This window comes from Cryptotermes secundus, unplaced genomic scaffold (genome assembly GCF_002891405.2).
Source record: "Cryptotermes secundus unplaced genomic scaffold, Csec_1.0 scaffold842, whole genome shotgun sequence".
In the NCBI taxonomy this organism is placed as follows: Eukaryota; Metazoa; Arthropoda; class Insecta; order Blattodea; family Kalotermitidae; genus Cryptotermes; species Cryptotermes secundus.
The window spans coordinates 205,126-232,464 of NW_019736407.1; the positions used below are offsets into that span (position 1 = coordinate 205,126).

The 27,339-nt window shown below is 40.5% G+C and overlaps 2 protein-coding genes across 7 annotated transcripts in view; both read right to left on the reverse strand.

The window, feature by feature from the left end:
• The window catches only part of LOC111869913 (cytochrome P450 9e2), a 30,099-nt gene extending 28,852 nt beyond the window's left edge, over positions 1-1,247 (reverse strand). For both annotated transcript variants that reach the window (XM_023861789.2, XM_023861790.2), the window contains exon 1: positions 1,091-1,247. The gene's annotated coding sequence lies outside the window, so the exon portion shown is untranslated. The remainder of the gene's footprint in view (positions 1-1,090) is intronic.
• Positions 1-27,339, reverse strand: part of LOC111869912 (cytochrome P450 9e2) — a 130,977-nt gene that overhangs the window by 84,702 nt on the left and 18,936 nt on the right. For 3 of the 5 annotated variants that reach the window (XM_033753597.1, XM_033753596.1, XM_033753598.1), the window contains exons 3-7: positions 25,898-26,065; positions 24,373-24,578; positions 21,572-21,761; positions 15,108-15,329; positions 7,715-7,969 (exon numbers count right to left, since the gene is read on the reverse strand). In XM_033753597.1, coding sequence (XP_033609488.1) covers positions 7,715-7,969; positions 15,108-15,329; positions 21,572-21,761; positions 24,373-24,578; positions 25,898-26,065 — 1,041 coding nt within the window. Of the gene's footprint in view, positions 1-5,193; positions 5,450-7,714; positions 7,970-15,107; positions 15,330-21,571; positions 21,762-24,372; positions 24,579-25,897; positions 26,066-27,339 lie in introns of those variants that run through there. The other 2 variants (XM_023861784.2, XM_023861787.2) reach the window with 2 other exon arrangements.

Genomic DNA, 27,339 nt, shown 5'->3' on the forward strand with positions numbered 1-27,339 from the left:
TTGCAACTACACGCAGAATTCTTTCATTTCACAGATTTGCAACCCCACACCTGACACCAGATTTTTCTCTCCTCTGTCGTGACCCAAGATGGTGGCGGGTCGACTGAATTATGTTGGCCGAGCGGTAGCGTAATAATTCAGTGATGGTGATGGTCAGTTGGCTGCTGGAGCGGGTATTCCAACCACAAAGAGCAAATACTCACTACAGATAATAGAGGTTTTATTGATTCTTAGTGTATATTACATACAAGCGCTGGTGGACGTAAGCCTGGCCAGCCTTCCCATAGCCCCAACCCAGACAAAATGCACCCTTCAACTTCCTTCTTCTTCTTAAAACCTATCTAAAACTAAACTTGCAGACCAATGTCCCGAGACATGAACCCTCACGCAGATCAGATTACACCAGCTGCTGTTGAAGGATTGGTCCCAGACGAAACACTCCAGGACCCCACTAATTTATGGAATGGCAGGGGTAGATATAACATTTTTTCTCTGAGGAAGCAGGTCAACCTCTTGACGTGCTGTAAATTTAGTAGAGGGCATGACCCCAGACATCAGACTCAAGATCCTAAAATTAAAAAATCCAAAAAGGGTTGCGAACCCCGCAACACACATACTAATGTTCACAATCATGTCTTCGCTAACCGTTGCTCGGTAGCGGCTGTCAATGGCGGGCGTTCCACTTCCTCTGGGTTTCCGCACTGTTCCCTTGCCACAGCTACAAGCTTCTAACAGCAACAGCTCACAAGGACTGAACTGCAACAGTCCACTTATGAACTAACCAACTTAACTCAACTCTACTGACCGACTGAACTGTCACTATCTGATTTTCTTGAAATATTTCGGCACGGACCGCACAGAAAACACATTTCCTCTGTTACTCTTACAAGGAGTTGTCTAGTTGTTTGTTTCGCGGAATTTGCCAATCAACGGGACTACATGCCACACTACATTTATTCACGAGATAACCTCAACTTAAATGTAAACATTGAAAATGTACTGCAGCATCCTGCTGCACGTATGTTTTTCTCGTCTTATCTCAGGAATTGTCAGTGTCGCTAAATAAACCATAAATAAAGTGTATACATACCTTGTTCAATGGAAATGTGAAGGCCCTGTGTCTGTGTGACACAATATGAACGGTTTGTCTTCAGATGCAGGCGTAGATGATAAAATCACAACCAGCGTTCAGAACAGTACAGCAGGTTTAAGGTCACAAGCGATGTTCGAAACAAGACAAAGTATGCGAGCCAGGCCATCTCGTTATATATGTCCAGTTGACGTCATCTGAAGGACGTGGTACAGGACAGAAACGTCACGCGGATGAGCATTACAAATTACACTGTCATACTCCTCTTGCTTTTAGTTTCATAAGTCCATGAATACGGGCCCTTATTGAGAAGTTCATAGTCACACAGATTGTGAGAAACTCTCCCCCTCCTACATAGAACCCGAAGTTTCATTATCGTGTTTCAAACACGCCGTGAAGGGCGAGGTCCTTACTTCGGGCCTCCAGCCCATTGCTGGCCTCAATTACACGGCCGGATCCTGGAGATTGACATGGGCGAGCGGAGTAAGATATTTGCCTACAAAGTTAAGGTCGGATCGTTTATGAAACTGTTTCTTTATTCGTTTGTCTCTTGAGTATTTACGACAGAAGAATAATTTGTTTAGAAAAATACTTACAAATATTTGATATACCTCCTCCTATTTTCAAATCAGATTGAACAGTGATAATTCCTTATACGAAGTAACAGCGCTATTTGCCCCTACTATCCGCTGATTTTTCCGGTCACAGTGGCTGCGCGGTCTAAGGCATGAATTGTCTTCGCTGGCTCGAACGCTGGGGTCGTGATTTCGAATCACACTCAAGGTGTTTATTCTGTGTCGTTGTGCTGTCTGTAGGTAGCGGTCTTGCGACGGGCTGATCCCCCGTCCGAGGAGTCCTACCGACTGTGAACAGGATTAAGAAACAGAGAAGGCGGCTGTAGAGAAATAGGTGAATAGTGATTACTCCTTGTTAGATATAATAGTCCTATTTCTTCCTTGTAGACGCCGAATAGATCCTTTCCGACGAACCAAATAAATTGACTGGTAAGGAAGAATTGAAAGTAGCGTTTCGCTATATCCATTATCTTTCACGCGGAAGCCCTGTTGGTTGAGGCACTCTGCTATATACCGGAAGGTCGCGGGTTCGATTTCAATGAGGTCATTGAGTTTTCAAATTCATAATCCTTCCAGCCACACTATGCCCCGGGGTCGACTCAGCCTCTAAGAGAAATGAGTACCAGGAATCGTCCTGAGGCTAAAGGGCGGCAGGCCGAGGCGTAAAGCTGACAAACCTCACCACCAAATGTGAGCCGATTGCCTAGAAAATGTGGCAGCCTCGACGTCTCACAGCCATATGTACCTCCACGGCTTGTTACAGGGTGGCTCTTTTTTTTTTTCCTTAAAGATACAGTCACGTTCAAAATTACTATTACCACATCATCGAGAAAGTCAAATAATGTAGTAAATTTTTACTTGTATTTGAGACGTGCCCGGGCAAAATCTCGGACGGAACACAGATTATCCTAACACATTTTCCTTGGTTATCCTCAGGATCTAGGCAAATGCTGAGAAAGTGCCTGAAATTAGACCAGATTGTCTTTTTCCAATTCGACCGATCACCCCAGCATTCGCAGTGTTGGCAGCAATGTAAACCACTCGCAAAAAAAAAAAATAATGACCGTCTACCTACACCTTCGGAAGATGGTTCTGCAAAAGCGACACAATGGACAAGACAAGCTTATGGTGAAGGCTGCCCGTTCTACTTACTGCGCTAGCTTTGTTGCATCACAACTACTCAGTGTACTTACACATGAAAGATGATGAAAGATGCATAAAAGTTGCACGGAATTATCACGAAAAGTCAAGCTGAAGGGCTGTACGCGAACAAATGTTTCATGACTGCACATGGTGCAATGTGTGAAGGTAAAAAGTACTGCCTCCGTTTTCACGGTGGGTGATAAGATAAGGCTGTAAGGCAGAAACGCCAGAAACAAGTTGACTCTATTTGCTGCTTTGACGTATTTGTCGTTTCATGTTAACACATTTTCGACACTGAAGACGAAGGCAGTACGTTCCCCCGAAATGTAGGCGAACTGCTACCAGACTACACGGCGTCACACACTTCACAATCACCGCTGTAAGAACCTCGAATTCTACATTTCCATATTTCTTGCAGTTTGTGGCAAGGTGATACAAAAATGACCGAAGGAGACGACTAACAAAATCGTTGATTTACTCGGATTGCTGTTAGTAAAAACCCTACTCTGTAAGTGGCCAAGAGTCTGCACAGACATGAAACCAAAATTTGGAGACAAAAAATGATAGATACTCGTGCGCTGCCTGGTCAGGTCTGTGGAGCACCTCAGTAGGCTGTGATAGACATGTGTCCCGCACTGATGGAATGGCGATTAGCTGGGGAAACTTGGGAAGAGTTTCAGAGAAAAGCTTGTTCGAGTGACATTTCGCCAACAGCTCACTCACATGAATTCATCTGGGGTCATCTGATGAACTATTTCGCCACGGACTCCACATCACAACGGGAATTTTTCGTGGCAATGCGTTAGAGCAGGAAGAGTGGTCTTCATTTCGCTTCCCTTGGCTTTCGTTCACAGAAAAGTGTCCTCTACCACTGAATTAGTTTCAGGATAGTTCAGATTTGGATATCTGACGAGTATTGACAAATTAATAACCCATGTTGTCATTAAGAATTTTCAATCGAAAAAATTGTTGTAGCTTTTCTACTCCGTGTTATATATCTTTGAAGACAACGTTTGTAATTGATACTAAACTCTTCCTTATAATTAAAACATTGAAAACAACATTCCCTTCGTATTTTATGTTTCTAAGGCCTTAGAGTCTTGGCTGCATTGAGAAATGAATACATTGGATACTTCACACCACAGGTTTCCGTTGAATACCTTCGCTCTGTATTTTCTTCAGAGCACAATTACACCCCTTTGTCACGAGCACCTCTAGCTTGCCTCTTTTTCTGACACGTCCACTGATTGAAATGGATCTGCTTCCACACAGCCACACGCCTGACGTATGTTTCGCCAAGACGGGTCATGTTGAGAGAGAGCCTTATAGAACACTGGACAATTTTCAGTTGCCGATATCAGCATCACAGATGAAGCATTTTCTCAGCGCAAGTCCACACTGCTACAAGTAATTAGCGTTGGCTTCACAGGGGAGGAAGGAAACACTAGTTGTCTATTTGTTATTGTGTATTTTATGTGTAGCAGCATTCGCCAAGGTATAACCCTGTCACGTTTAAAATGAGATATGTTGCAATCTATCAATCGCCCGTGAGCCAGTTATACAGCCGCGCGTTTAACTGGAGCAAAACAATAAGCGGAAGGCTTACTGCAACCGGAAGGTTGTAATTGCTGTGTATCTCTGCATTTTTTCGCCATCTGAATGAGGATAAGGCATTTAGAGTCGGTCACACGACACCATCAGCAATGGCAACCAATAAAAATCAGCCTATCGGGTAATTGGATTGGCGACGAATGGGTTAATTTCAAGCACGTTCTTAGAAAGAGAAACAAAATAAGTGGTTTTAGTCCGCAAGCTAACTATACCGAAAGAGCTACCGCTGATTACCTGCGAAGTGGTTCACTCAGCCTCGTGAAGATAATTGAGGAGATATTTCAAGGAAAGAGCGGCTCCGGTCTAGAAAACCGAGATTAACCTTTGTGGGGATTCGTTGCTCTCACCACGCGAAAATCTCTCTCCGCTAAAGTTGGCACTAAATGTTGGCAAGTCTCTGCCTAGGTCTCATAAGTAAGTCAGTTTTATATTACACCATATTCGTACATTTACCACGATAATAAGTAGCGTGCTTATAATACAAATTAAGAATACAACATTTGGGTGTGTTGGGGCATGTGATAGGATGTGTGAGTAACCCCAGATCGAGATGGAGGACGTAAAAGTAAAGTTTCAAGGATTGAAATTGAAGCTATGGAAGCAGAAGGCCAGTTAACAGAAAAGAATGTACATCATAATGATGGCCAATATTCCTAGGGATACACAGGTCTGAGGAGTAACAATATCATTATTTAATTTTAACGGTACTTCAGTATGTTTCACTGCACTGGTAGGGAGATGCAATTTCATTGCATTACTTTCTATTACAGTAGGAATACAAAGGGCTAATTACTTAATTTGTGCTTTAATAATTTGCAACACCATTACATGGCCATTAATTCAATTTGTTATTGTGTTTCACTTTTGACTCTCTGCTCAAGCCCAATCCAGAACCCCCCATCTATTGTCATATTGAAGCTACCCTTGGTTATTTTAATTGGTATTGCTGTCTTTGGGACAACTTTTAGGTTGAAGCGGGACAACAGCTGTACCAATGCTATCTTGGCTTCCATCAGTGCAAATCGGCTCCCTGGAACACAATGAGAAAAAATCATTAATTGGCTTATATGTCGACTTTCGGAATATAGTACTAGGTTCTAGCCATAAAGAAACAGCTCGACTGAAAGTAGTAAAAACGAAAATCTGGAGATGCTTACAGCTGACAAGGTGGAAATAGTTGACAGTAGCAATTTTGCTTTCCTTGGCCTTTTCAATCAATGTAGGTAGCCCTTCATTTCAAATGGTATAATTCACAAAGGCTATGTCTTGGACTCAGAGATGAAACTGAATTTCCCTTCTGTGTCCAAGGAAGTTTGAAGAGACTTGGCCTCACTGATGAAATTTCATGTTCTTGGTATTGGGAGTGAAACTTCATGAAACCGTTTTAAAATGGTTACTAAATTATTACCTCAAACTCTGTATTATGTTTTATAACATGACATATACTCTTTCCCATATGCATTCTTTGCAGAGCAAAATTTTAGAAAGAAATTTCTCAAGACACTTTTTGATCCATTTGACATCTTTCTCACAATATATGAGACATATGACACATAGACCCCGTGGGCACATCTACTATCAGTTCAGAACCAATCAATTGGGTAAGGCACAGAGACAAAGAGAAAGTTGCGCGGATGATAATAAAATGTTACTTTGGTATGTATGTTAAGATAAAAAATTACACACTTATCGAAATATATATAGGGGTAGACCTAAAGAAAGGAGGTTATGTGGTATTCAGACAGGAGTGAAAGAAAGAACTTGATTAACAACTACAAGTATAAGAACAGTGAACATACAGTGACGGAAATGTCTGTGGAAGAACAGAACAGAAGTTTAATTAGGTATAAATAAATCATATTTAATGTTCTCACTGCAGTAGAGATTTCGTTTGTTGCCTTCTGACTAATGGTACCATGTAATCATGTGACCAGCAAGCAAGACTACATGGTGTCATAATCTAGAAGACAACACAGCAGAAGGGTATATCAGTGAACATAATCTGGTATATGTAGAATGTTCTGCTTTCTCCATAATACATAAAGTCCATACAATGTTTCAAAATTTACTTCATACTATTTCCAGCATGCAGCCACAGGAATTAAAGCACTGTGCAAGTACTGCAGTTGAGTTTGTGAGTGTAATTCATGTTCTCCTTCCCACTCTTTTGCCTGTACTTAATTAGAACAGTAAAGTTTATATAGTTCGGTTGAACGTTTTGCTTTTATGGTTTTAGCTATAAATTGTGATATTGACAAGAAAAGCGACCATATTCAGGGCGGAGAACGTGTGCTTTTGCTAATTTCGAAATAAAGTGTTTAATCATACATGCTGTAATAAAGTATATTTACAGTTGCCTCGATACATATTTGCAACAAAAATATTGCCTTGCGCTGTTTTGTATGCTGCAAGTGCAATGAATTTTTGTTGTGTCACATGTGGCAGATATTGATTTGCAGATGGTTGAAGTTTCTCTACATATGAGAAATAAAATAAAATCCAAATCGAACACAATAAATGGTTTGAGATGCTTCAATATGAATTAATTCCATATATTTAGTAAATAAAATTAGTTAAGAAAAAGTGAAGCTCTCCCTGTAATATGCAGTAAGGGCCCTTAGGGTTGTGAGACGTCGAGGCTCCCACATTATCTAGATAATCGGCTCAAAGATGGCGGTAAGGTTGTCAGCCTGACACTCCCGCCGCGCTTTACTCCACAAGAAAATTATTTAATTAATTCATGGTACTCATTTCTGTTAGAGGCTGAGTCGACCAGGGGGCCATAGTGCGGCCGGAACGATTAGGTCAACTGAAAAAAAAAAATGCAATTACCTCATCGGGACTTGAACCCGCTATTTGAAGTACGCTAATTTATGCCGTCTTTTGCTCATGTACGCGAACTACTGCAATACATGTCATAGCACTTAAAGCGGGCAGCGCGCTGTGGAAACGTCGTGGTGGTACCTTGCATTTGGTGCAGTGGCCGCGTGTGCTTCCTAATTAGATATTTACGTACGTCCGTATAATTTTGTGACGCTATTGTGGGTCTATGGTCTAACCGTAAACAGATTCCAGGAAACAAAGAAACAGAGCTCCGGTAGAAGGACGTCGGTAAACGGCCAGAACGTCTGAGATTTTGAGTTTATGTCATCATTATTCATTTACAACTTAAGATGTGAACCAATATCGACATATTGGAGATATTGTTAAACACACAGAAATTTACTTCCGTAAGGTTGCCCGCTCAAGTTATGGCTTAGACTTATGTTTTAAACAGACAGTAAGTATTTCTTACCAATACAGTTCCTTGGGCCTGATCCAAATGGCAGATATGTGCAGGCTTTGATGCTTCCTTTGTTCTCATCACTAAACCTTTCAGGGTCAAATTTCTCAGGATCGGGGAAGTAGTCTGGGTCATGGTGGAGGGCATAAACGGGTATGTAGACAAAGTCTCCGGGATTCAGGGTATAGTGAGGTTCAGCTGGCAGTGTGTATGTTTGAACGCACCTCCGCTCAAGGATTCCTATTGGAGGATATATACGCAGTGTTTCTGTAACGTAAATCACAAGTGATAAAACGAATATCGCTTTCAAAAGATTATATAGTGAAACGAGAGGAGATTTATGGAATGGAAATATTACATAATCAAGAAAGTTATTAATAAGCAAATAAATAGTAAAAAGTATATTGATATGTGGAGCTGAAACATGGATAATAAACCGGAAGCACAGACGCAAATTATTAGCAACAAAAAAGGATTATCTAAAGCGTTCAGTAAAGATATCACGAATGAATAGAATTAAAAATGAAGGAATCAGAACAAAAATGAGAAATGAATAAAGAGAAATTACAGGAAACATAAGAACAGCAACTGAGATGGTACGACAACATCATGCGAGTGAAGGACGTGATATTTGTTAGACAGGTTACAGACTGGAACTCACACGGTCAAAGGAGGCGCGGTAGACAGGTCAGTACATAGATAGATGGGATTAGGGTAACAAGCAAAGTTTAAAGCTGAGGGATCAAGAAAGTTTCGATTGAGTACTCAGGATGAAAATTGTGTATTGTACAATAATAATAATAATAATAATAATAATAATAATAATAATAATAATAATAGTAATAATAAATATTAACACTCGTAATGCTACTGTTAGTTATTGAAACATGGACCTGAATAAAGGATATATACATTGTGTGGCAATAAAGTTCCAAGAATCAATGTTGTTCCTTTGCTGACTGTTTTTAAAAGCTCTTTAAATGGTGGAGAAATGTATTCTAGCAGGCGGAGATCACTTAGAATAGAAATAACATATTTTTATTTCACTGTGTTGTTTATTTCTTTTTTTATTTTATATCTCATGTGTGATACAATTCCAGGGTCTTTATTGCCACACCTCGTACAAGCAATTAAAGCACTGACCGTGAGAATTTCAAGATACTGCTTGGTCATTCGTCAGTGAGAGGGAATATCACAGTACGGGAACGACATTGTAGGTTTTGATGACACGGAATGGGATGTTCGGCAAGGTGGCCGTAGCGCCGCTTGGCTGTCTAATTTGAACTCCGAATAAACGGAGGGCGCGATGACAGATGGCACTGCTGAGAACGTTGATTAGATGACGCAATAAAGAGAGAATGCACCCAGTCTGGAGTTGAAGGAAATTAGCATTAATCGTGATATGAAGAAGCTCTAGTTGCCAACAGTAGTGGCACTTCATGAAGTGCACAAAAATAAAGGGACTGAAGCTTATGGTGACACAGAGAAGTCAGAAAGTAAATACGGTATAATTTGTTGGATTTGAGGTTCTCACACTAGTAACTGCACTTCTAGATTGTAACGTCATGCGGGTATGGAGAATCGTGACGTTTCTGAGTAACATTCCGCCTCCGTTCTTAGGTCGAAGTGTAAATTACGCAAGAACAAATTCTACATGCCACCTTCTTGTTGGCTTCTTGCATGATGTGCTCTTCAACCTATAGAGATGTTCCAAAGAAACGTAGGGATTATTATTTTTCGAATTGCTTTACACCCCAGAAGATGTACTCTTCTAGCATAACTTATTTACGTTCGATATCACTGTTTTTAAAATACGTGCCAAGTGCCCCGACATTCAACAGAGCACCGAGCATGGCCGTGGCTTTACCAACGCAAAAGAAGGATGGGGAGATACATTTTACAGCTGAAGATGCATGTCAGAGAGAGGATGCCAAGTTGCTGTAACATTACAACTGCAGTGTTAACCTCAATGGAAAGTGACGTCATGAAACCTGAAAGATGATGATTCGACCAATGATATGCTTCGATACATGTCTCGGTGATCCACAACGGTTCTTCGTGGATATAGTAATGGTGAGAAAGAATGTTTTGATGGGGAGGATTCTGATTGATTGTATGACTCTGAGGATCGTAACACAGTCAGTATTACGATTATGGTATTCTGGGTACTGACATCATAGAGCCTGGTTGAAAGAAAAAGTAAATCTATCCCTGTAACAGGCCGTGGAGGCCCATAGGGTCGTGAGGTGTTGAGGTTCCGAAATTTTCTAGACAATCTGCTAATAGATGGCGGCAAGGTTTGTCACCACTACGCGCCGGCCTCACTTTTCCCCCAAGAATATTCGTAGTACTCATTTCTGTTAGAGGCTGAGTCGACTCCAGGGCCATAGTGCGGCTGGAAGGTTTAGGTCAATTGAAAAAAGGTCCAATGACCTCATCGGGACTTGAACCCGCGACCTTTCGGCTTGTAGCATAGTGCCTCAACCAACTACGCTACTGCGTGCCCCTCATATAGAAAATAAAATTAATGATATAAATGGAAGGCTCTACGAAGAACTAGAACATGTACTCGATAAATACTCAAAATACTATATCAAAATTTTATTAGGAGATTTCAATGCCAAAGTAGGTAGGTAAGACATTTTCAAACCAAAAAATTGGAATGAACGATTACGCTTTGTTATTAGTGAAAATTGAGTTACAGCAAGTAGAATATTTTCCACATGGAAAAATTTTACTGCCAAAAGTGCGATGTTCCCTAATCGTAACTTTCATAAATTTACTCCAACATCTACTGATTGAAGATGTAAAACCAAATTTACAATATTTTAAATCGTTCAGAGAAGCGGATTGTGATACTAACCATTATATGGTGGTGGTTAAATTTAGGGAGAGACTGGCAGTAAGAAAACGAACAACGCACAGAGTTCATATGGAGAAGTTATTTCTCAAGGAATTAAATGAGGTAGAGGGTAAAGAGCCCATGTTAAGTGGGTCCCTGTCACCACGGCATGGCGAGTCCTCAGGTTGCGGATGGAGGAGACACCCTTCACTTTGGTGGGAAGCTGCGAATATACTGAATAAGCAGTCGCGGACAGCCGACAAGGGGTGGCCCTAGAGCTTGGGGGTTGGGCGTGGGGCTAACAACTCCTCACCGTAAAAAATCATTATGTTACGAAAATTACACAAAGCCTCGGACCTGGACGGATTCCTCGGATAAACGACCTAAGCTAATGAAAATGAATATGAGATTTGGCACTTGGAATGTTCGAAGTTTGTATAGGGCAGGTTCGCTCAGGGCAGTGGCAGAATAAATCTTAAAATATAAGTTAGATTTAGCGGGAGTACAGGAGGTCAGATGGAATGGAGGTGGCATCGCACCAGCAGGAGACTATACTTTTTTCTATGGAAAGGGGAATGAAAATCATGAATTAGGTACAGCGTTTTTCGTACATAAGAGAATCGTGTCAGCAGTTAAGAGGGTGGAATTCGTTAGTGATAGGATATCATATATAATACTAAAAGGTCGCTGGTGTGATATCATTGTTATGAATGTTCACGACCCAACAGAAGATAAAATTGATGACGTAAAGGATAGATTCTATGAAGAACTAGAATATTTATTTGATAAATTCCCGATGTACCCTATGAAAATTTTATTATGAGATTTCAATGCCAAAGTAGGGAGGGAAGAGATTTTCAAACCAAGAATTGGGAATGAGAGTTTGCATGAAATTAGTAATGATAATGGAGTTAGAGTTGTAAACTTTGCCACATCAAAAAATCTTACTGTCAAAAGTTCAATGTTCCCACACCGTAACGTCCATGAATTTACTTGGACATCTCCTGATGGAATGATACTCAATCAAATAGACCATATTTTGATAGACAGGAGACGGCACTCAAGTATACCTGATGTCCGATCATTCAGGGCAGAAGATTGTGATACTGACCACTACCTGGTGGTGGCAAATGTTAGGGAATGACTGGCAGTGGGCAAACAAACAACACACAAAGTTCATATGGAGAGGTTCAATCTCAAGAAATTAAATGAGGTAGAGGGTAAAGAGCAGTATTGTGTTGATATCTCAAATAGGTTCACGGCTTTGGAAAACTTGGAAACTGAGGTGGATGTTAATAAAGCTTGGGAAACTATTAGAGAGAATATAAAAATGTCTGCCAAAGAGAATCTAGGTTATTATAAACCGAAGAAACATAAGCCATGGTTCGATGAAGGATGCTCAAAATTACTAGGCCACAGAACAGAAGCCAAATTGCAATGGATACAGGATCCAAGTGAAATAAATAAGGATAATCAGAACAATATAAGACGTGAAAGCAGCAGGCATTTCAGGAATTAAAAGAGGGAATATCTGAAAGACAAAATTGATGGACTTTCAATGAACAGTAAGAACAAGAACATTAGAGACCTGTACAGAGGAATAAATGACTTTAAGAGGGGTTACCAACCTGGAAGTAACCTAGTTAAGGATGAGAATTATGATCTGTTTGCAGATTCCCACAATATTTTGCATAGGTGGAAGGACTACTTCAATCAATTATTGAATGTACATAGGGTCAGCGATGTTAGGCAGATAGAAATGCACACAGCTGAGCCGTCAATACTTGATCCCAGCCGTTTTGAGGTTGAAAGTGCTATTGCAAAATTGAAACGGTATAAATCGGCAGATAATGATCAAATTCTGGCAGAACTTATTCAAGCAGGAGGTGAAATATTACATTCTAAGATCCACAATCTAATTACTTTTATGTGACATCTACATAAGGAAAAATTGCCTGATCAGTGGAAGGAGTATATTGTTGTACCAGTTCGCAAGAAGGGTGATAAAACTGACTGTAGTAATTATCGAGGGATATCACTGTTATCAACTTCATACAAAATTTGATCCAATATGCTTCTCTCAAGGTTAAGTCCATATATAGATGAAATTATTGGGGATCATCAGTGTGAGTTTCGACGTAACAAATCAACTACAGATCAGATCTCTTGCATCATCAGATATTGGAGAAAAAATGGAAGTATGATGAGACAGCACATCAGCTATTCATAGACTTCAAGAAAGCTAATGATTCAGTTAGAAGGGAAGTATTATACAATATTCTGATAGAGTTTGGGTTACCCATTAAACTAGTTGGGTTCATTAAAATGTGTTTAAATGAAGCGTATAGTAAAGTCCGTGTAGGTAAACATTTGTCTGATAAATTTCCTATATAAAATGGTCTTAAAAAAGGAGATGCTTTATCCCCACTCCTTTTCAACTTTGACTCAGCATATGCAATTAGGAAGGTCCAGGGAAACCAGGTGGGACTGAAATTAAATGGGACACATCAGCTGTTGGTCTACGTCAATAATGTGAATCTACTGAGTGATAATGTAGATACCAAAAATAAATACACAAACTTTAATTGACGCAAGTGAAGATGTTGGTCTAGAAGTAAACACAGAGAAAACTAAGTATACGTTACTGTCTCGTCACCAAAATGCAGAGCAAAATCATGACATAAATTTAGGAAGCAGATATTTTGATACTGTGGCTCAGTTCAGATATATTTGGGAACAACGATAACAGATCGAAACCTGATTCAGGAGGAAATTAACAGGAGATTGAACTCGGGTATTGCTTGCTACCATTCAGTCCAGAACCTTTGGTCTTTTCGTCTGTTCTCCAAAAACATAAAAATTAGAACATACAAAATTATAATTTTGCCTGTGGTTCTGTATGGGTGTGAAACTTGGTCTCTGACATTAAGGGAGGAACACAGACTGAGGGTGTTTGAGAACAGGGTGTTGAGGAGAATATTTGGACCGAAGAGAGATGAAGTGACAGGAGGTTGGAGAAAACTGCATAATGAACAGCTTCACAATTTGTACCCTTCTGCAAGTTTAATTAGAATAATCAAGTCAAGGAGGGTGGGGTGGGTACGTCATGTAGCACGAATGGGGGAGACGAAGAATGCGTATAGGATATTGGTGGGATAGCCAGAGTTAAGGAGACCACTAGGATGACCAAGACATAGATGACCGGACAATATTGATGTGGATATTTGATAGATGGAATGGGGTGGAGTGGACTGTATCGATCTGGCTCATGATAAGGACCAGTCGAGGGTTTTGTGAACACGGTAATGAAACTTCGAGTACCATGAAAGACTGCAAATTGTTTCAGTAACTGCACATTTTGCAGCTTCTCAAGAAGGACACAGCTCCATGAGCGATGATAGTGTCTTATATGGACATCAATTTCCGGAGTAAGTTCCGGAGTAACTTGCTGTCCCCATCATCTGACCTGTAGGAACAAAGGGTATAAAACCTGCATCTTCCGTCTCCCTACTCCAGTCTCTTTTCCTCAGTCTCTTTAGAGCCCTGCTCTTCCCCGCCCCAGAAGACTTAATGCACGTATCTGTCTTGAAACATGGATATGATATTTGATGTTCTTGTTCTGGGTTTTGACATCGTGTAGTCTGGTGTCATCGCGTAGTCATCGTGTAGTCAGACTAAGTTGCTGCCTCGATCTTCTACCCTGTAAGACCAGCGAGTCTAAAACCCGCAGCTTTCGGTCCTCCTACTCAAGTTAGTGTGCTTCAGTCTCCTTAGAGCCCTGCACTACCCATCTCTTGCAGTCTTAGGCACGATCTGCCTAACAGAAACATCGACCCAGAGCCACTTTAGTACGTATCGTTACATGTATTACTGTATGTATTCTGTGTTTTGGATCCGGGAAGTGGAAATTAGTGGGACATGCGCACAGCGTCTTGGCACCCACCACTTCCACCCCGCAAAACCATTCAGACAGAGGTCGACTTTCGCAATGATTATAGTAGTGACGTTAGATGACTGGATGATTTTACTGTGCACTGCGAAATTGTTATGTGTATTTTGTCTTCTAACAGCAATGACGGTCAGGAAATACAAGGAGGGAGAAATAAATGGCGGTCTGGTCTGAAGAAGAGGGAAGTAGAGTAGGGCCGATTTGTTAATGGGCAAACAGACAGATACATTTTAACGTCTCACAGCGGTGATTGCGAAGTTTACTATCTTTTTGTATGTGATGCAGTGTAGTCTAGTACAAATTTGCCGATAGTTAAGAGGATCGTACTGCGTCCATCTACAGGATGGAATGCAACAAACAACACGGATGCTATCTTGGAAGACTGCACGGCATCATACACCAGAAGATAATATTCTTCGGAAAAGAGATTCGTGGTAAAAGCAGTGGTGGAAGTGGAATCTCCCTTCATACGTTCAAGTATTTTCCTGAGTTTCTGCTTTGGCCACACTGGTACAGGACCTGACGTCTCGTAAAACAGTAATAGTATGATAACGGTATGTCCAACCCAAACCCTGGTCGTGATCAGGTAAAGTAACTGAGCTTCTGCGAAATACCTGAGACCACCATGTCCAGGTACTTCATGCCGTGGACTGCTTCGTATGTAAGGTTCCCTCCGTCCACTTTCAGCGTTTGATCTATCTCATCTTGGAGCCGAGACTGAATGTCTGGATGCATGGCCAGCAGTTGTGATGCAAAACTCAGGAGTGAGGAGGCTGTGTCAAAGCCGGCCAGAAAAAACAGAGCCACTTGGGCTGTTATGTCATCGTCTTCCCATTCTGTTGAAAGGATACAATACAACAAATATTTTTTACAATATCCCTTAAATTGTCACATTATCACATAAAGCTGATCCAACAAACGAAAGTTCTACTACGAAAACACTTACAAATCAGAGTTCTTCGTTGAAAATACAGTAGTAGAATTGTACGTTTTTAACAGCTCGTTTGGCTTACCTATGTTTAAATTTTACAAGAGTTCCCAAAATATAAATATTATTGAATCCTAACCTATATACAACCATATCAGTTCTCTGCCCTATACAACTATAACTAACCAAACATCAGACACTCTTCCCCCCGCCTGATTCTCACAAAATGGACTCCACTATTTACACAGAGGTTTATATACATGCCACTATCGCCGAACGCTCGCTCCTTTCTAACATCTTAACCCTTACAGTAACACACGAGGGAGACTCTGTAAATAGGCCACAAATGGATATAAAACGTAAAACGTGTTATATTCTATCTTGGAAAAAAAAAAACATTTATTTCTGGATATAGTTATTGAAGGAAAGATAGAGGGGCGGATAGAAGTGACAAGAAGACGAGGAAGAAGACGTAAGAAGATGCTGGATAACCTTTGGGACAGAAGAGGATACTGTCATTTGAAGGAGAAAGCTCTAGATCGAATTAAGTGGAGGAATTGTTTTGGAAGAGACTGTGGACCTGTCGTCTGACAGATTACTGATGATGAAGATGATGATGATGATGATACATTTGTTAACCTCGATACAACTGTCTCATAGCTTGACCAGTGCTTGGAAACTCGCAGTATTGAAGTCTTTTGAATGTTGTCTCATCCACTTCCGCACCTCCGTTACAACCCCTTTGATATCAGCGAAACTTTTGTCATTAATGTTGTGTTTTAGTGGGCCACGGAAGTGGGAGTTACTGGGAGCCTTGTGCGGGCTGCATGGTGGGATGTTCTAAAAGTTCCTACTGCAGCTTTGAATTAATTCTTTCTTGATCCATCCACTGTCTGGGCACCCACCGTCGACCTCTGGGACTTTCGAACGATCTTAAGAGAATTTTTCGAGCAAGATATGAACCACTTTAGGCGACAAATATTTCCCACCCTAAACAGGAAACATTTCTTAGTCAATATCCTTTGCATTGATTCCTTTTGCCCCCAGAACGCCAAAACAGTTCTCCTCTTCGGTAGAGTTCTCCTCAAGCAATGTCGCCCATTTGATTACTAGAAGCACTCCCTGAATAACTAAAGGTGCGTCCGCAACCTACACAGTCAAGAAGCTGGACTGTGCTGCTAATTATTGACACAAATAGAAAACTTATTACGTCCATTACAACTGTTTTACTTCCATTTGTGACTTAATATTTACTGAGTTCCCCTCGCACTTTCCATCAACGTCGCAATTTACTGATGCAAACAGCGTAAAAGGATTTATCCTGACTGCATAGCAAGTTCAGGGCACCTCATTCGAGCTCATTATTACTTTGAAATTTCTGTCCTAGGTGAATTCGTCAAAATAAAAATCACTAACAGCTAAATCCTGTATATAAGGAGGGTACTTCACGACTTTCCAGCCCCCTGTTGCCAGTGCTATCTTCGTCAAATTTCCGGTGTGTGACAAGAATTGTAATTTAGTAGGATGTTGTTTGACAGTTTCCCGGGTCTTCTCTTCTGAACGGCTTGGTGTCATTGGGAAGCAAGTTACTACAGTATTTTGTATTCATTGTTAAACTAGGTGCAACAAGCTGCTTCTTCTGGCCGAAATATAACATCTTCAGGACATAACAGGGATACCTTTTCTTGAACAATTGTGTTCATGGATATTTGTTTCAACACTCCCAAAGCTGTTGGCTACAATATCACGTACTGCTATTCACCTCTTACACAAAATCCGCTCGTGGACGCGGAGAATGTTCACATCACGTGCAGCTGTTACATGGACACGAGACTGTTGTATCTTCGAGTATACTTTACGGTCCCCAGAATGTTCATTTAATCTACAACGTATCTCAGCGTGTTTCATTTTCTCTTTCACTATGAATTTGATATTATATATTAGCATCCCGTTGAATTGAGGTGTTATCCTTATTATTAAAAGCACCCGTCAATATTGCAAGAATATAAAAAAAATCTATAATATGTTTCTCACTAAAAATATAACTTTAACACTTTATGATGTTAAAATCATTAAAATGTCATTAGGACACTAAAAGTAAAACTTATACACTAGAAGCGATTGTCAAATTTGTAAGATGTCTTTAGTTTTACATATATTTTTTCCGTTTACATGTTTCGGCCGCACAAGGGCCATCATCACGCAAATTTATTTTGTTTTGGGGGTAACCAGTGCACTTTCACTTGTCCACCGTGCTCCCATGCACGTCAATGTTTAATTTTATCTCATTGTCGTTGTATTCTTTTAGTATTAATTAATTAATAATTATCAAAGTTACATTTTTAGTGAGAAATATATTCTGGATGGCTTTTATATTGTTGCGTTATTGACGGATGCATTAATAATTAGGGTTTTGATGATAACTCTGTTCTACACTAGGAATGTCGAGATCTGATGCCATCTTGTATTAGCTACAACGCTCAGATGCGGGGAGAATGACCACTTGCCAGGCAGTGACTGCAATGTTGCCAACATTACATAAAAGAATTCTATTTAACCGTTGACTACATCTTGGGAAAGGGGGGGGGCAAATTCATGTTAACGTTGATCTACCCTCGTGCAAGGCGGTGCTAAGGCGGTTAATCGCCGGCTTCCTACCGCGACGGCCCAGGTTCGAGCCCCGGTAAGATTACGTTGTTATTGTGATGAACAAAGTAGCACTAGGGTAGGCCAAATGAGTGGCCGACGTAACAAGTTGACTCAGTCCCACCCCACCCGAAGAAACTGAAAGCGAAACTAACCCTCGTACAATTGCTGTGAAATTAGGTTTTGGAAATCGCTATGCCTAATTCCTGAAATAGATAAAATGAACAAATCCTGCTGGTTTTCCTCTCCAGGAGCAATGCATATAATGTTCCACAACCTACATGGTTTCTCTTAGCGGGAAGAATTGCATACTGTCCTATGGGAATTATTCCGGATATATAACTGACTTACTATTTCAATATAAGGGCATAGGGTGGCCGTAACAATAAAGCGATATAAATTCTGAAACATTTTTTCATATCATGAAAAAATTATGGATTTGTGTCATCTAGAGAAGTTAAGTTTCACATGAAACACGGGACCAATACAATTCCTCAAGAAATTGTGAATGTTTTGTTGAAAGAAACTAAATCTTGCGCGTCAGACATTGTCCGCTTTATTATTCTGATGACAAGCTAGCACAATGCAGTCTGGCCTAGTAGCAATGCTCTAGACTTATATTCGGGAGGTGCTTTTTGGTTTCTTGACCAGGAGAGCAGCTATCCTGACTGACGCTTCCATGGATTTTATCACTTCCTCCAGGCACATAGCGGAATTATGTCACTACGGCATCATTCCAAATCCTTTTGAACTTACAATTCAACCTATCGTTCATAATATATTATTTAGATACTGACAGAGTCGTAATTCAGTCTCTAAAAGACTCAGCTGTGTATTCGCAAAGTTATTGATAGTGTACGAGATATTTATATATGTGAAAACCGACAGACTTTAGAGTACGAATTACAAGTTCTTTCATATGGCCTGACCCACAAGAATTGTGTTCTTAAAGTCATAAAACCAACATCCGCGCCATAGTACGTAAAGGAATTAAATGTAAGCAACCATCTAAAATAACAAAAATTGTTTTCGAATTTCCAGTGAAGATATATCTGCACAGGCACTCTAGTATTACAGCTAATGAATTATACAGTATTATGATATGACGTCTGAAAGCCGGAATAAGGCCACCTGCTAGGCAACGTTCGCTAATCAAATTCACATAGCAACGCGGAACAGACCGTTGCTGGACACCGGTGTGGTAAACACCAATTACAATGGAAACGGATAAGCAGATCACAACAGAAGAACCGATCAACTGTGCCTTCTGTTGGCGGTCCGCACTTGGTTATAGAAGGACACGTAATTGATTCACAGGAGTTAGTCGCAAAATGAGAAGCACAATGAAGAATGGCCTTGGCAGTGAAGATTCAGGGTGAGCTGTAATAATTGACTGTAATTGCAAAGATGTGCCAAAAAACCCAATCATCAAATCCAGAACCCATTATTATCCGTCCGCTAATCCCATACACTTGAAAATATTTAATTGTCACGTGTAGGGGCGACTATTGGCGGGTTTCGATTAGATGATTTGTTTTATTGCACTTACAAACTCAACTCGTATCTACAAGAAATGCAGCGTGATGGCTGATCTACACACTTCACAGTTCACCGCTACACACACACTAGGGTTCTCAGGTTCAGTAGTCGTATCCTAACTATCGTCAACTAACTGGTTGCCATCTCTTCTCCATCATCTTCGACTGCTGTCTCAAGAGACTCCCTCAGTTATTATTACAGGTGGCCTTTGATCCCAAATGCCTCGGGGCAAATCCAACGGAAAACACAATTTCCATCGTTATCATAACAATACCTCTATTGTTACTTGTATTGATTGCCGCGGGAACTTGTTTACTATTGAAGAAAGTCGTCTTCTGGGCTGTGGCGCCGTGTAGAAATTGTGTTAAACTACGTTTCGGAGGAACATATAGCCCAATCTTCAGGGTAGAGGACGAAGAAATCCGGGAGGGAACTAGCTAGAGCAGATGCAAGAGACTGAATCCAGTCGAGTAAACACAGCTGTATAAGAGAAGGAGAGAAGGAGTGTGTCTACATAGGGAAATAGTAGAGAGGGGAAAGAGTAAGGTCTGGTGGAATGGCCAGCAGGTAGTGGGCCAGAGCTGTTATAGAGTATGGGTTATGGGGAGAGAAGGGGCGGTTAAATGGAGGGCATTAACCCTGTAGCTCGGGGGCTGCAATTGACCTGAGTGGCCTATAGTGTCTGATGTATTTCGGAGATTACTTGACAGGCCGGAGGAAACTGGATAATTTCTTTGAAGGCAGGCCCACTGATTTGATGTTGTGTTGGGACAGCACTCTGCTAATACGGTTGAATATAGTCACGACATAAGGCAGGAAGTCGACTGAGTCCGGTTTATCTTCGGGTCGACTGATGCTCGGCCGACGGTTGAGAACTCTATGGATCTGCCGGTTGTTGTATCCGTTCTGCTTGAAAACATCCCCCAGGAGTACCAACTCCGCATGTAGGCTGTCTTGATCACACAGAGCGCTAGACCTGTGTACCAATGCGGAAAGTACAGCTTGCATGTTGGAAAGGTGGTGGTTGGCCGCAGCGTTGAGGTAGAGGTTTGTATGGGTGGATTTGCGGTGCACTCTATGGCCCAGAGAACCGCTGGGTCTCCTGTAAATATCTATATCGAGGAAGGGAAGTAGCCCTCAATTTCAGTCTCCATTGTGAACTGAATGCACTGGTGGATACTACTGAGGTGGTTCAGGAAGTCATTAAGCTTGTCGGGCCCGTGTGGCCAGATGACGAAGGTGTCGTCCACGTAGCGAACCCAGCAACGGGGCTTGTGTGGGGCCAAGTCAAGTGCCCTCTCCTTGACTTGGCACCACCTGTTACATGGATAGGATCATTAGGGAGGCCATTGAGATTGAACTCCATCCCGACAATATGAACAGAGAGGTGGGGTTTTGTCTCAGCAAGTCATGGAACCCTCTCATCTGTTCCCTCAAGTAACCTCCGAATTACGGCAGACTCTATAGGCCAATCAGGTCCAACGCAGCCCCCGAGCTACTGGGTTAATGCCCTCCATTTAACCTTCTCTTCTTTCCCCCTAACACATACTCTATACCAGCTCTGGCCCACTGCCTGCTGGCTATTCCACCAGACCTTTCCCCTCCACCTCTCTACTATTTCCCTATGTAACCACACTCCTTCTCTCCTTCTGTTATACAGCTGTGTTTACTCGACTGGACTCAGTCTGTTGTACCTGCTCTAGCTGGTTCGCTCGCGGATTCCTTCTTGTTTTCTACCCTGAAGATTGAGGCGATATGCTCTCCGACACGTCGGTTAGCACAATTTCTACACGGCACCACATCCCAGAAGACGGCTTTCTTCATAGTCACCGCCGTGAAAACCTCAAATCTTACGTTGTTTACTATTGCTTGGCAATGGTCGTCTCTTCTGACTCCACTATCCCGGGTTTCAAGTGTCATGTCAAAATAGTATATTAAATTATGTTATATTATCATCATGCATACTTGGCTTGGTAATCTTGCTGTTGTTTGTAACATTATCATCCCCCTGAAGTGTTCCTTTCTTGGCCTGCATGAGCAGATGGATCATGTCCGGCCTCACAATACCTTTCTCTTCCCGAGTTGACATTGTACCATGTACCAAGGAACGGAAGAAGTTTGCCACAAAGTCAGGCAGCAATTTAATGCGCAGAAGCTGATGTCATGAAACAGAATAGATATTGCTTCTGTCATAACTGCATAGCTAACAAAGTGACTTACTGCCTAGCAGCCAAGTCCTTCTTGAGAAACTAATATTATTCCATCATATTAGCGTCCATTTGTCTACAATCCGTGTAAATTGCAACACTTTTTTATTCTACACTTCAACACACTCTCAACACTACATGTTTCGGCCTCAAACGGCCATCTTCAGGTGTTATTTAACAGATATTCTACTAAGACTCTGTCAAAATTGCTACACTGTTACACTGTTCTATTTCGTTTTAGAAACCACACGCTGTAGTCTTTTTAATATAAATAAGATAAAATTCTTTTATAATTTTGTTACTTATTGTTTTACTTCCAAAGACAAAGCGTGCAAGAGACCCTAGAAGAGAAACTCTGTGCAATTGAAGGCGAAAGCGGAAATGCTGAAGCGCAGTAGAACAATATAAGACAATGCATGTTAGATACTATCAGTGATTTGGTTGGTAAAGTTGAGAAGATAGCAAGAAACCCATGGGTTACACAGGAGATGATGAGTAAAATGGAGGAACGAAGGAAATGGAAGAACGTCAGCAATGAAGAAGGCAGGAGGAAATACAGGAGACTGAGGAATTAATTGAAAAGAGCCACGGACAGGGCCAAAAAGGAATATCTTGTGAAGATATGTAATGAGATTATAGAATCTCAAAGAACAGGACGTTATGATTTGATGTACATGAAGACAAAAGAACTAGGATGGAAAGAGAATCATGGGATTCAAAATGTTGGCTTCGAAGACTCCCAGGGGATAGAATAGTAGATTAGAGGCAAGTGCTGAAAATTTGGGAAAAGTATATTACAGAACTATATGATCGACCTAATCGGCCAGAAACCTTAGAAGTTGAACCGGAAGAAGTAGATACAGACGGGAAAGTATTTAATTTATTTTAATTAAAAAGAAGACTACAGCTTGTGGTTTTTAAAATGAATTAGGACAGTGTAACAGTGTAGCAGTTTTGACACAGTCTTAGTAGAATATCTATTTAAAACACCTGAAGATGGCCGTTTGAGGCCGAAACATGTAGTGTTGAAGAGTGTGTTGAAGAGCAGAAAAAGAGGTGTTGCAATTTAGACGGACTATAGACAAATAGATGCTAATGTGAACAATTGCAACGGGATGCTGAAATACAGAATTATTCCATTATACAGAGTGTTTCACGACTTTACGGCATAACTGCAGGAGGTGATTTCCTAGGTCTTTGTGTTCAAAAAAGTTCATATAAACATGTGTCCGATTTTGGACGGTTACGGAGTTATGACCGTTTTAAACTCACAATAGAAGGCAACGATTACTGACAATAAATGGAACAAAATAATAAACCAGCATAATACAAGATACATTTAAAGTATGAATGTAAAGTTAATTTCGTGAAATTACCTTTAATTTGAATTTATTGGTGCTTAAAGCTGATTTTCGAAAATGACACCGCCGGCCCCAACACAGGCTGCCGCTCGGTTGTGAACCGCGCCTAGACATACCAACCCACCACGCCTTAAGTTGCTCTCAAGTGTTTCGAGATAACGAGAACGCACTGTCTGTAGGTGGCTAAAAATAGCGACCCGTCAGATGACAGACGCGGTTCACACGAGTGCGAGGACGGGAATGAAAAAACGGTCATAACTCCGTAACCTTCCAAAATCGGACACATGTTTATATGAACTTTTTTGATCACAAAGACCTAGAAAATCACCTCCTGCAGTTATACCCTAAAGTCGTGAAACATCCTGTATTTGTTGGCTTGATCAGTATGTACACAAAAGTGATGTTTGTTAACATTCTATAGAACTCCGAAACATGAACATTTACAAGGAGTAGCAAAACCAGAATGCAAGGGGAAACGTGAGAGAATCCAACTCAAATTATATTTCTAGAAGAGAATTTTGAATTGAAAACATGTCCCAGTGTTGGAAGAGAATCGGTTACAGTAATTTGGTGACGGGCAATGAATGGTTTGCCAAATGATAGGGAGAAAGGCATTGGACATTAAATTTATGGGAAGGGGACAGGATGGTTCAGCCAGGTACTTGAACACATCACGAAGACAAGAAAGACCTAGCAAGAAAATATATTGATATGATTAATTGGTGTTAAGGGGTAGGGGATGGCAAGAGTTTTTAATCTTCTCGTCCGTCGACCTGGGTAAAGCAGTAACAGTTCCAGGAGGAGAAGAAAGAGTATGAGCGTAGAGATTTGAAAGAAAGGAGGAGAAAGAGTATGAGCGTAGAGAAATGAAAGAAAGAGGGGGGGGAGAAAGTATGAGAGTAGAAAAATGAAAGAAAGGAGAAGGAGAAAGAGTATGAGCGTAGAGAAGTGAAAGAAAGGAGAAGGAGAAAGACTATGAGCATAGAAAAATGAAAGAAAGAAGGAGGAGTATGATCGTGAGGAAATGAAAGAAAGGAGAAGTAGAAAGAATTCACAGAATGGGTGAGGCACTGAGCCAATACTCCACAATTTTAAACAGTGAAAGAGATTCTGAAATTTGATTAATAGAAACATCTCTAGACTTGTATAAGTTTTTCAGAATAACATTTTTCTATATGTACATGAATTATGTTCTTACCTTCATGACTTTTGGGCTAAACATGTAGCCAAAAAGTTTCATGGCTCTGATACCGCTGAAGTTGGTAAAATCTCTCCCCAACACATAGAATTCATTTCCAGGATGGTTTAGTGAATCACAACTAATTCCAAATGCTGACGTAGCAATTACATCATTTGTGTATCTTGTGAACAAGTCTTTCATCTCCACAGCCAGAATATTACCTTCTGAAACATACAAAAATACAATAAAGATGGGGACTGAACCTAATTTTCTAAGTACCACAAGCAGCAATGTATAAATAAAAATAATTTTGTATTTCAAAATGGTTTAGAATTCAATCTCTTGTACTTTATCTGTACAGATTATGCGAAACGAACGAATTATGCAAAATCCATATGTTTAATTCTGATCATTTCATGTTTAGAACTCCTCACTGTATTTCTGCTACATTTTATATTGTTTGGGGAGGGTTTGACATACAACCACACTCGTAAGTTGTCATAAGAATGTAATTTTGTAAATATTGATACAGCACGGAAATAAAAAAATACATATAACATGAAAGTGTGAAAATTTATTTCGTGTACTTGGCTATTCAACTTTCAGACAGAACATCTATGATAGGAAGAAGAAGCACAGTTTTGCAATTGTTCACTGAAGAGTTTCAAGATCCCATGCCGGAACCCGTGCCTCTTCCCACAGAGACGTGTGTCACGTAACAGCCATCTTTCAATAGCAATAAGAAGTTCAGAAACGGCAGTAATAACACCACTCACAATTTAAACTCAAATACTTATGTCACCATTTTATGGAGTGTGACTATAGACTGGGTTTGGATGATAACTTGATTTGTTGAACAGTTACACTATAGCGCTATGGGTATTTCGCATTCTATGCAGTTCACTACAGCATGCACTAAGTCTTCTCAGTCTGCTGTGTCTTCACCGGTTTTCGGCTGGTAACAGCTTCCGTCGTAGTCTCCTCAACTTCCGTGTTCACGTCCTTACCGGCTGGCAAGAGTCTCACGACCGATTAAACTGTAGACTTATTCTGCTTATAATACCTCGAAACAGACTGCAGAGAAAACGTTGCTTCCTACAGTTCTTCTACTGTTGTGTCATGCAGCTGTCGCACTGACAGTGTTAGGTGTATTTTGCCTAGCAACGGGCCTTGCCTAAAGAGTCATATCTTAGCAAGGGGTCTATATGCTACAGTCTCCCTCCTTAAGACTTGTCGTCCTGAATAGCCTAGATGCGTCCTCCATTTTTTATTTTCCGGGCGTTGTAGCACAGATTAGTAAATAACCGAAGTAAATAAACAAATAATATAAAAATAAGCAAAGAAATAAATTAAAGAAAATCAAACACAGTAAGCAGATTACTTCAAAGTAATCAAGAACATTACTTGTTTGAACCTTACGCCGCCCCCAAAACCGTTACTTCGGCAGATGTTCGAGCGCGGAAACACGGAATTCAAGGGTCCGTACGTTTACATGTACATAATCAGACTGATATGAACGGCTTTGTGTTGCGGTATTACTTACCTCGTTCTATCTTGCAGCCTTCAATTGTCATGTTTTTGTCATTAATACACTTTTCCAGGAAGTCAGTTAGCTGTTTACCACATTCTGTTATCAAGACGAACATATTCTTCATCTTGCTGGATGTGAAAGCAGGACTCAGAGTGGATCGCATGTCCTTCCATCGTTGTCCTGTTAGGGAATGAAAATGTAAATAGATGAATGAAAGAAGTCATATTAAAGTGAGATTAATTCCGTTTATTAATTTTCCCCATAAACTATCCTTGGACAAAACTGAAGACCAAAAGTTGACCTCCATTTTTGGCGTTTAGTATTCCTACGTAATCTCGTGCTAAATATGGCTAAGCAAGCGAATAAACATATGCAAACGAGTATGCACAGGGTTCACGATAAAAAGTACGACTGGATAACGTCCCAGAAAAAAAAATTACTGTCTGCGATTACGGACGTATAACATAAAGTTAAAAATTACTACTTATTTCTGGTTTTTTATAATTGTTCTACGATTTGATAATCCCGCATAATTTACGATCACCTTCATCTGTATCATTCTCTGTTCAGTTCATACTCGTCTGGTGGGGAAATGAATCGACCGGAATGGAATTCCTCTGTTCAATTACAGTGAAAGGCCGTACTACGCAAGCGCAATTCAATTCTGCCCTCCCTAGCAATAACTTTTGTTCTGTTTCTCAAATTTCTATTTACAATGCGTTACCTATACTTCTGTAAGAAAACCTAACCCAATCTATGCAAACCCAACCCAGCCTAACCTGGCCTGATCAGCCGAAAACTGAACTGGCTTAACCAAATGCAACAGTTGCCAAAGGAAGTAAATGTACATCTCTAGCCATGGAAACCGTGACCGAGGGCAAGCCAGGCATCTGTCCATCCTTTATATTTGTGGAAAAATAGAAATTGAAAAGAGAAAATAATACCCCAAAACATGAACAACACAAATTAAAAATGGAAAAATTTGAATATTCTCCATGGCCCCATATTTAACCCTGCAGAGAAACAGAACTCTACGACAATTTTTAAAGAGCATTGAAATTTCATCCTGTCTGATCCCCAGGATAAAATTCTGGCAACGCGTATGGCCGTAGCAAGACACGGTTAACAAAACTGTACGGCCATAGAACATGTACATGGAGAAAGTTCCAAGGATTTAAATATCCTACTTGTGACTGGTCTAAAATACCCACTTTATTTCCTTAATATCTGATAGCTACAATTTTAAAAGACATTTAGTGTGCATACTCTCACACTTAACTTGATTTATCTAGCAAGCATTAACGCGTACATTAGTATATTGAATTTGAGATATCGTAAAGTTTTAATAACAGTAAGAGATTATGTATATTCCCAAATGATTTATAGGTTTAAGAAATAAGAAATAGCTTGATTTCATTGATTAGTGTGCTGTGTCAATATATAGGTTTAGATAG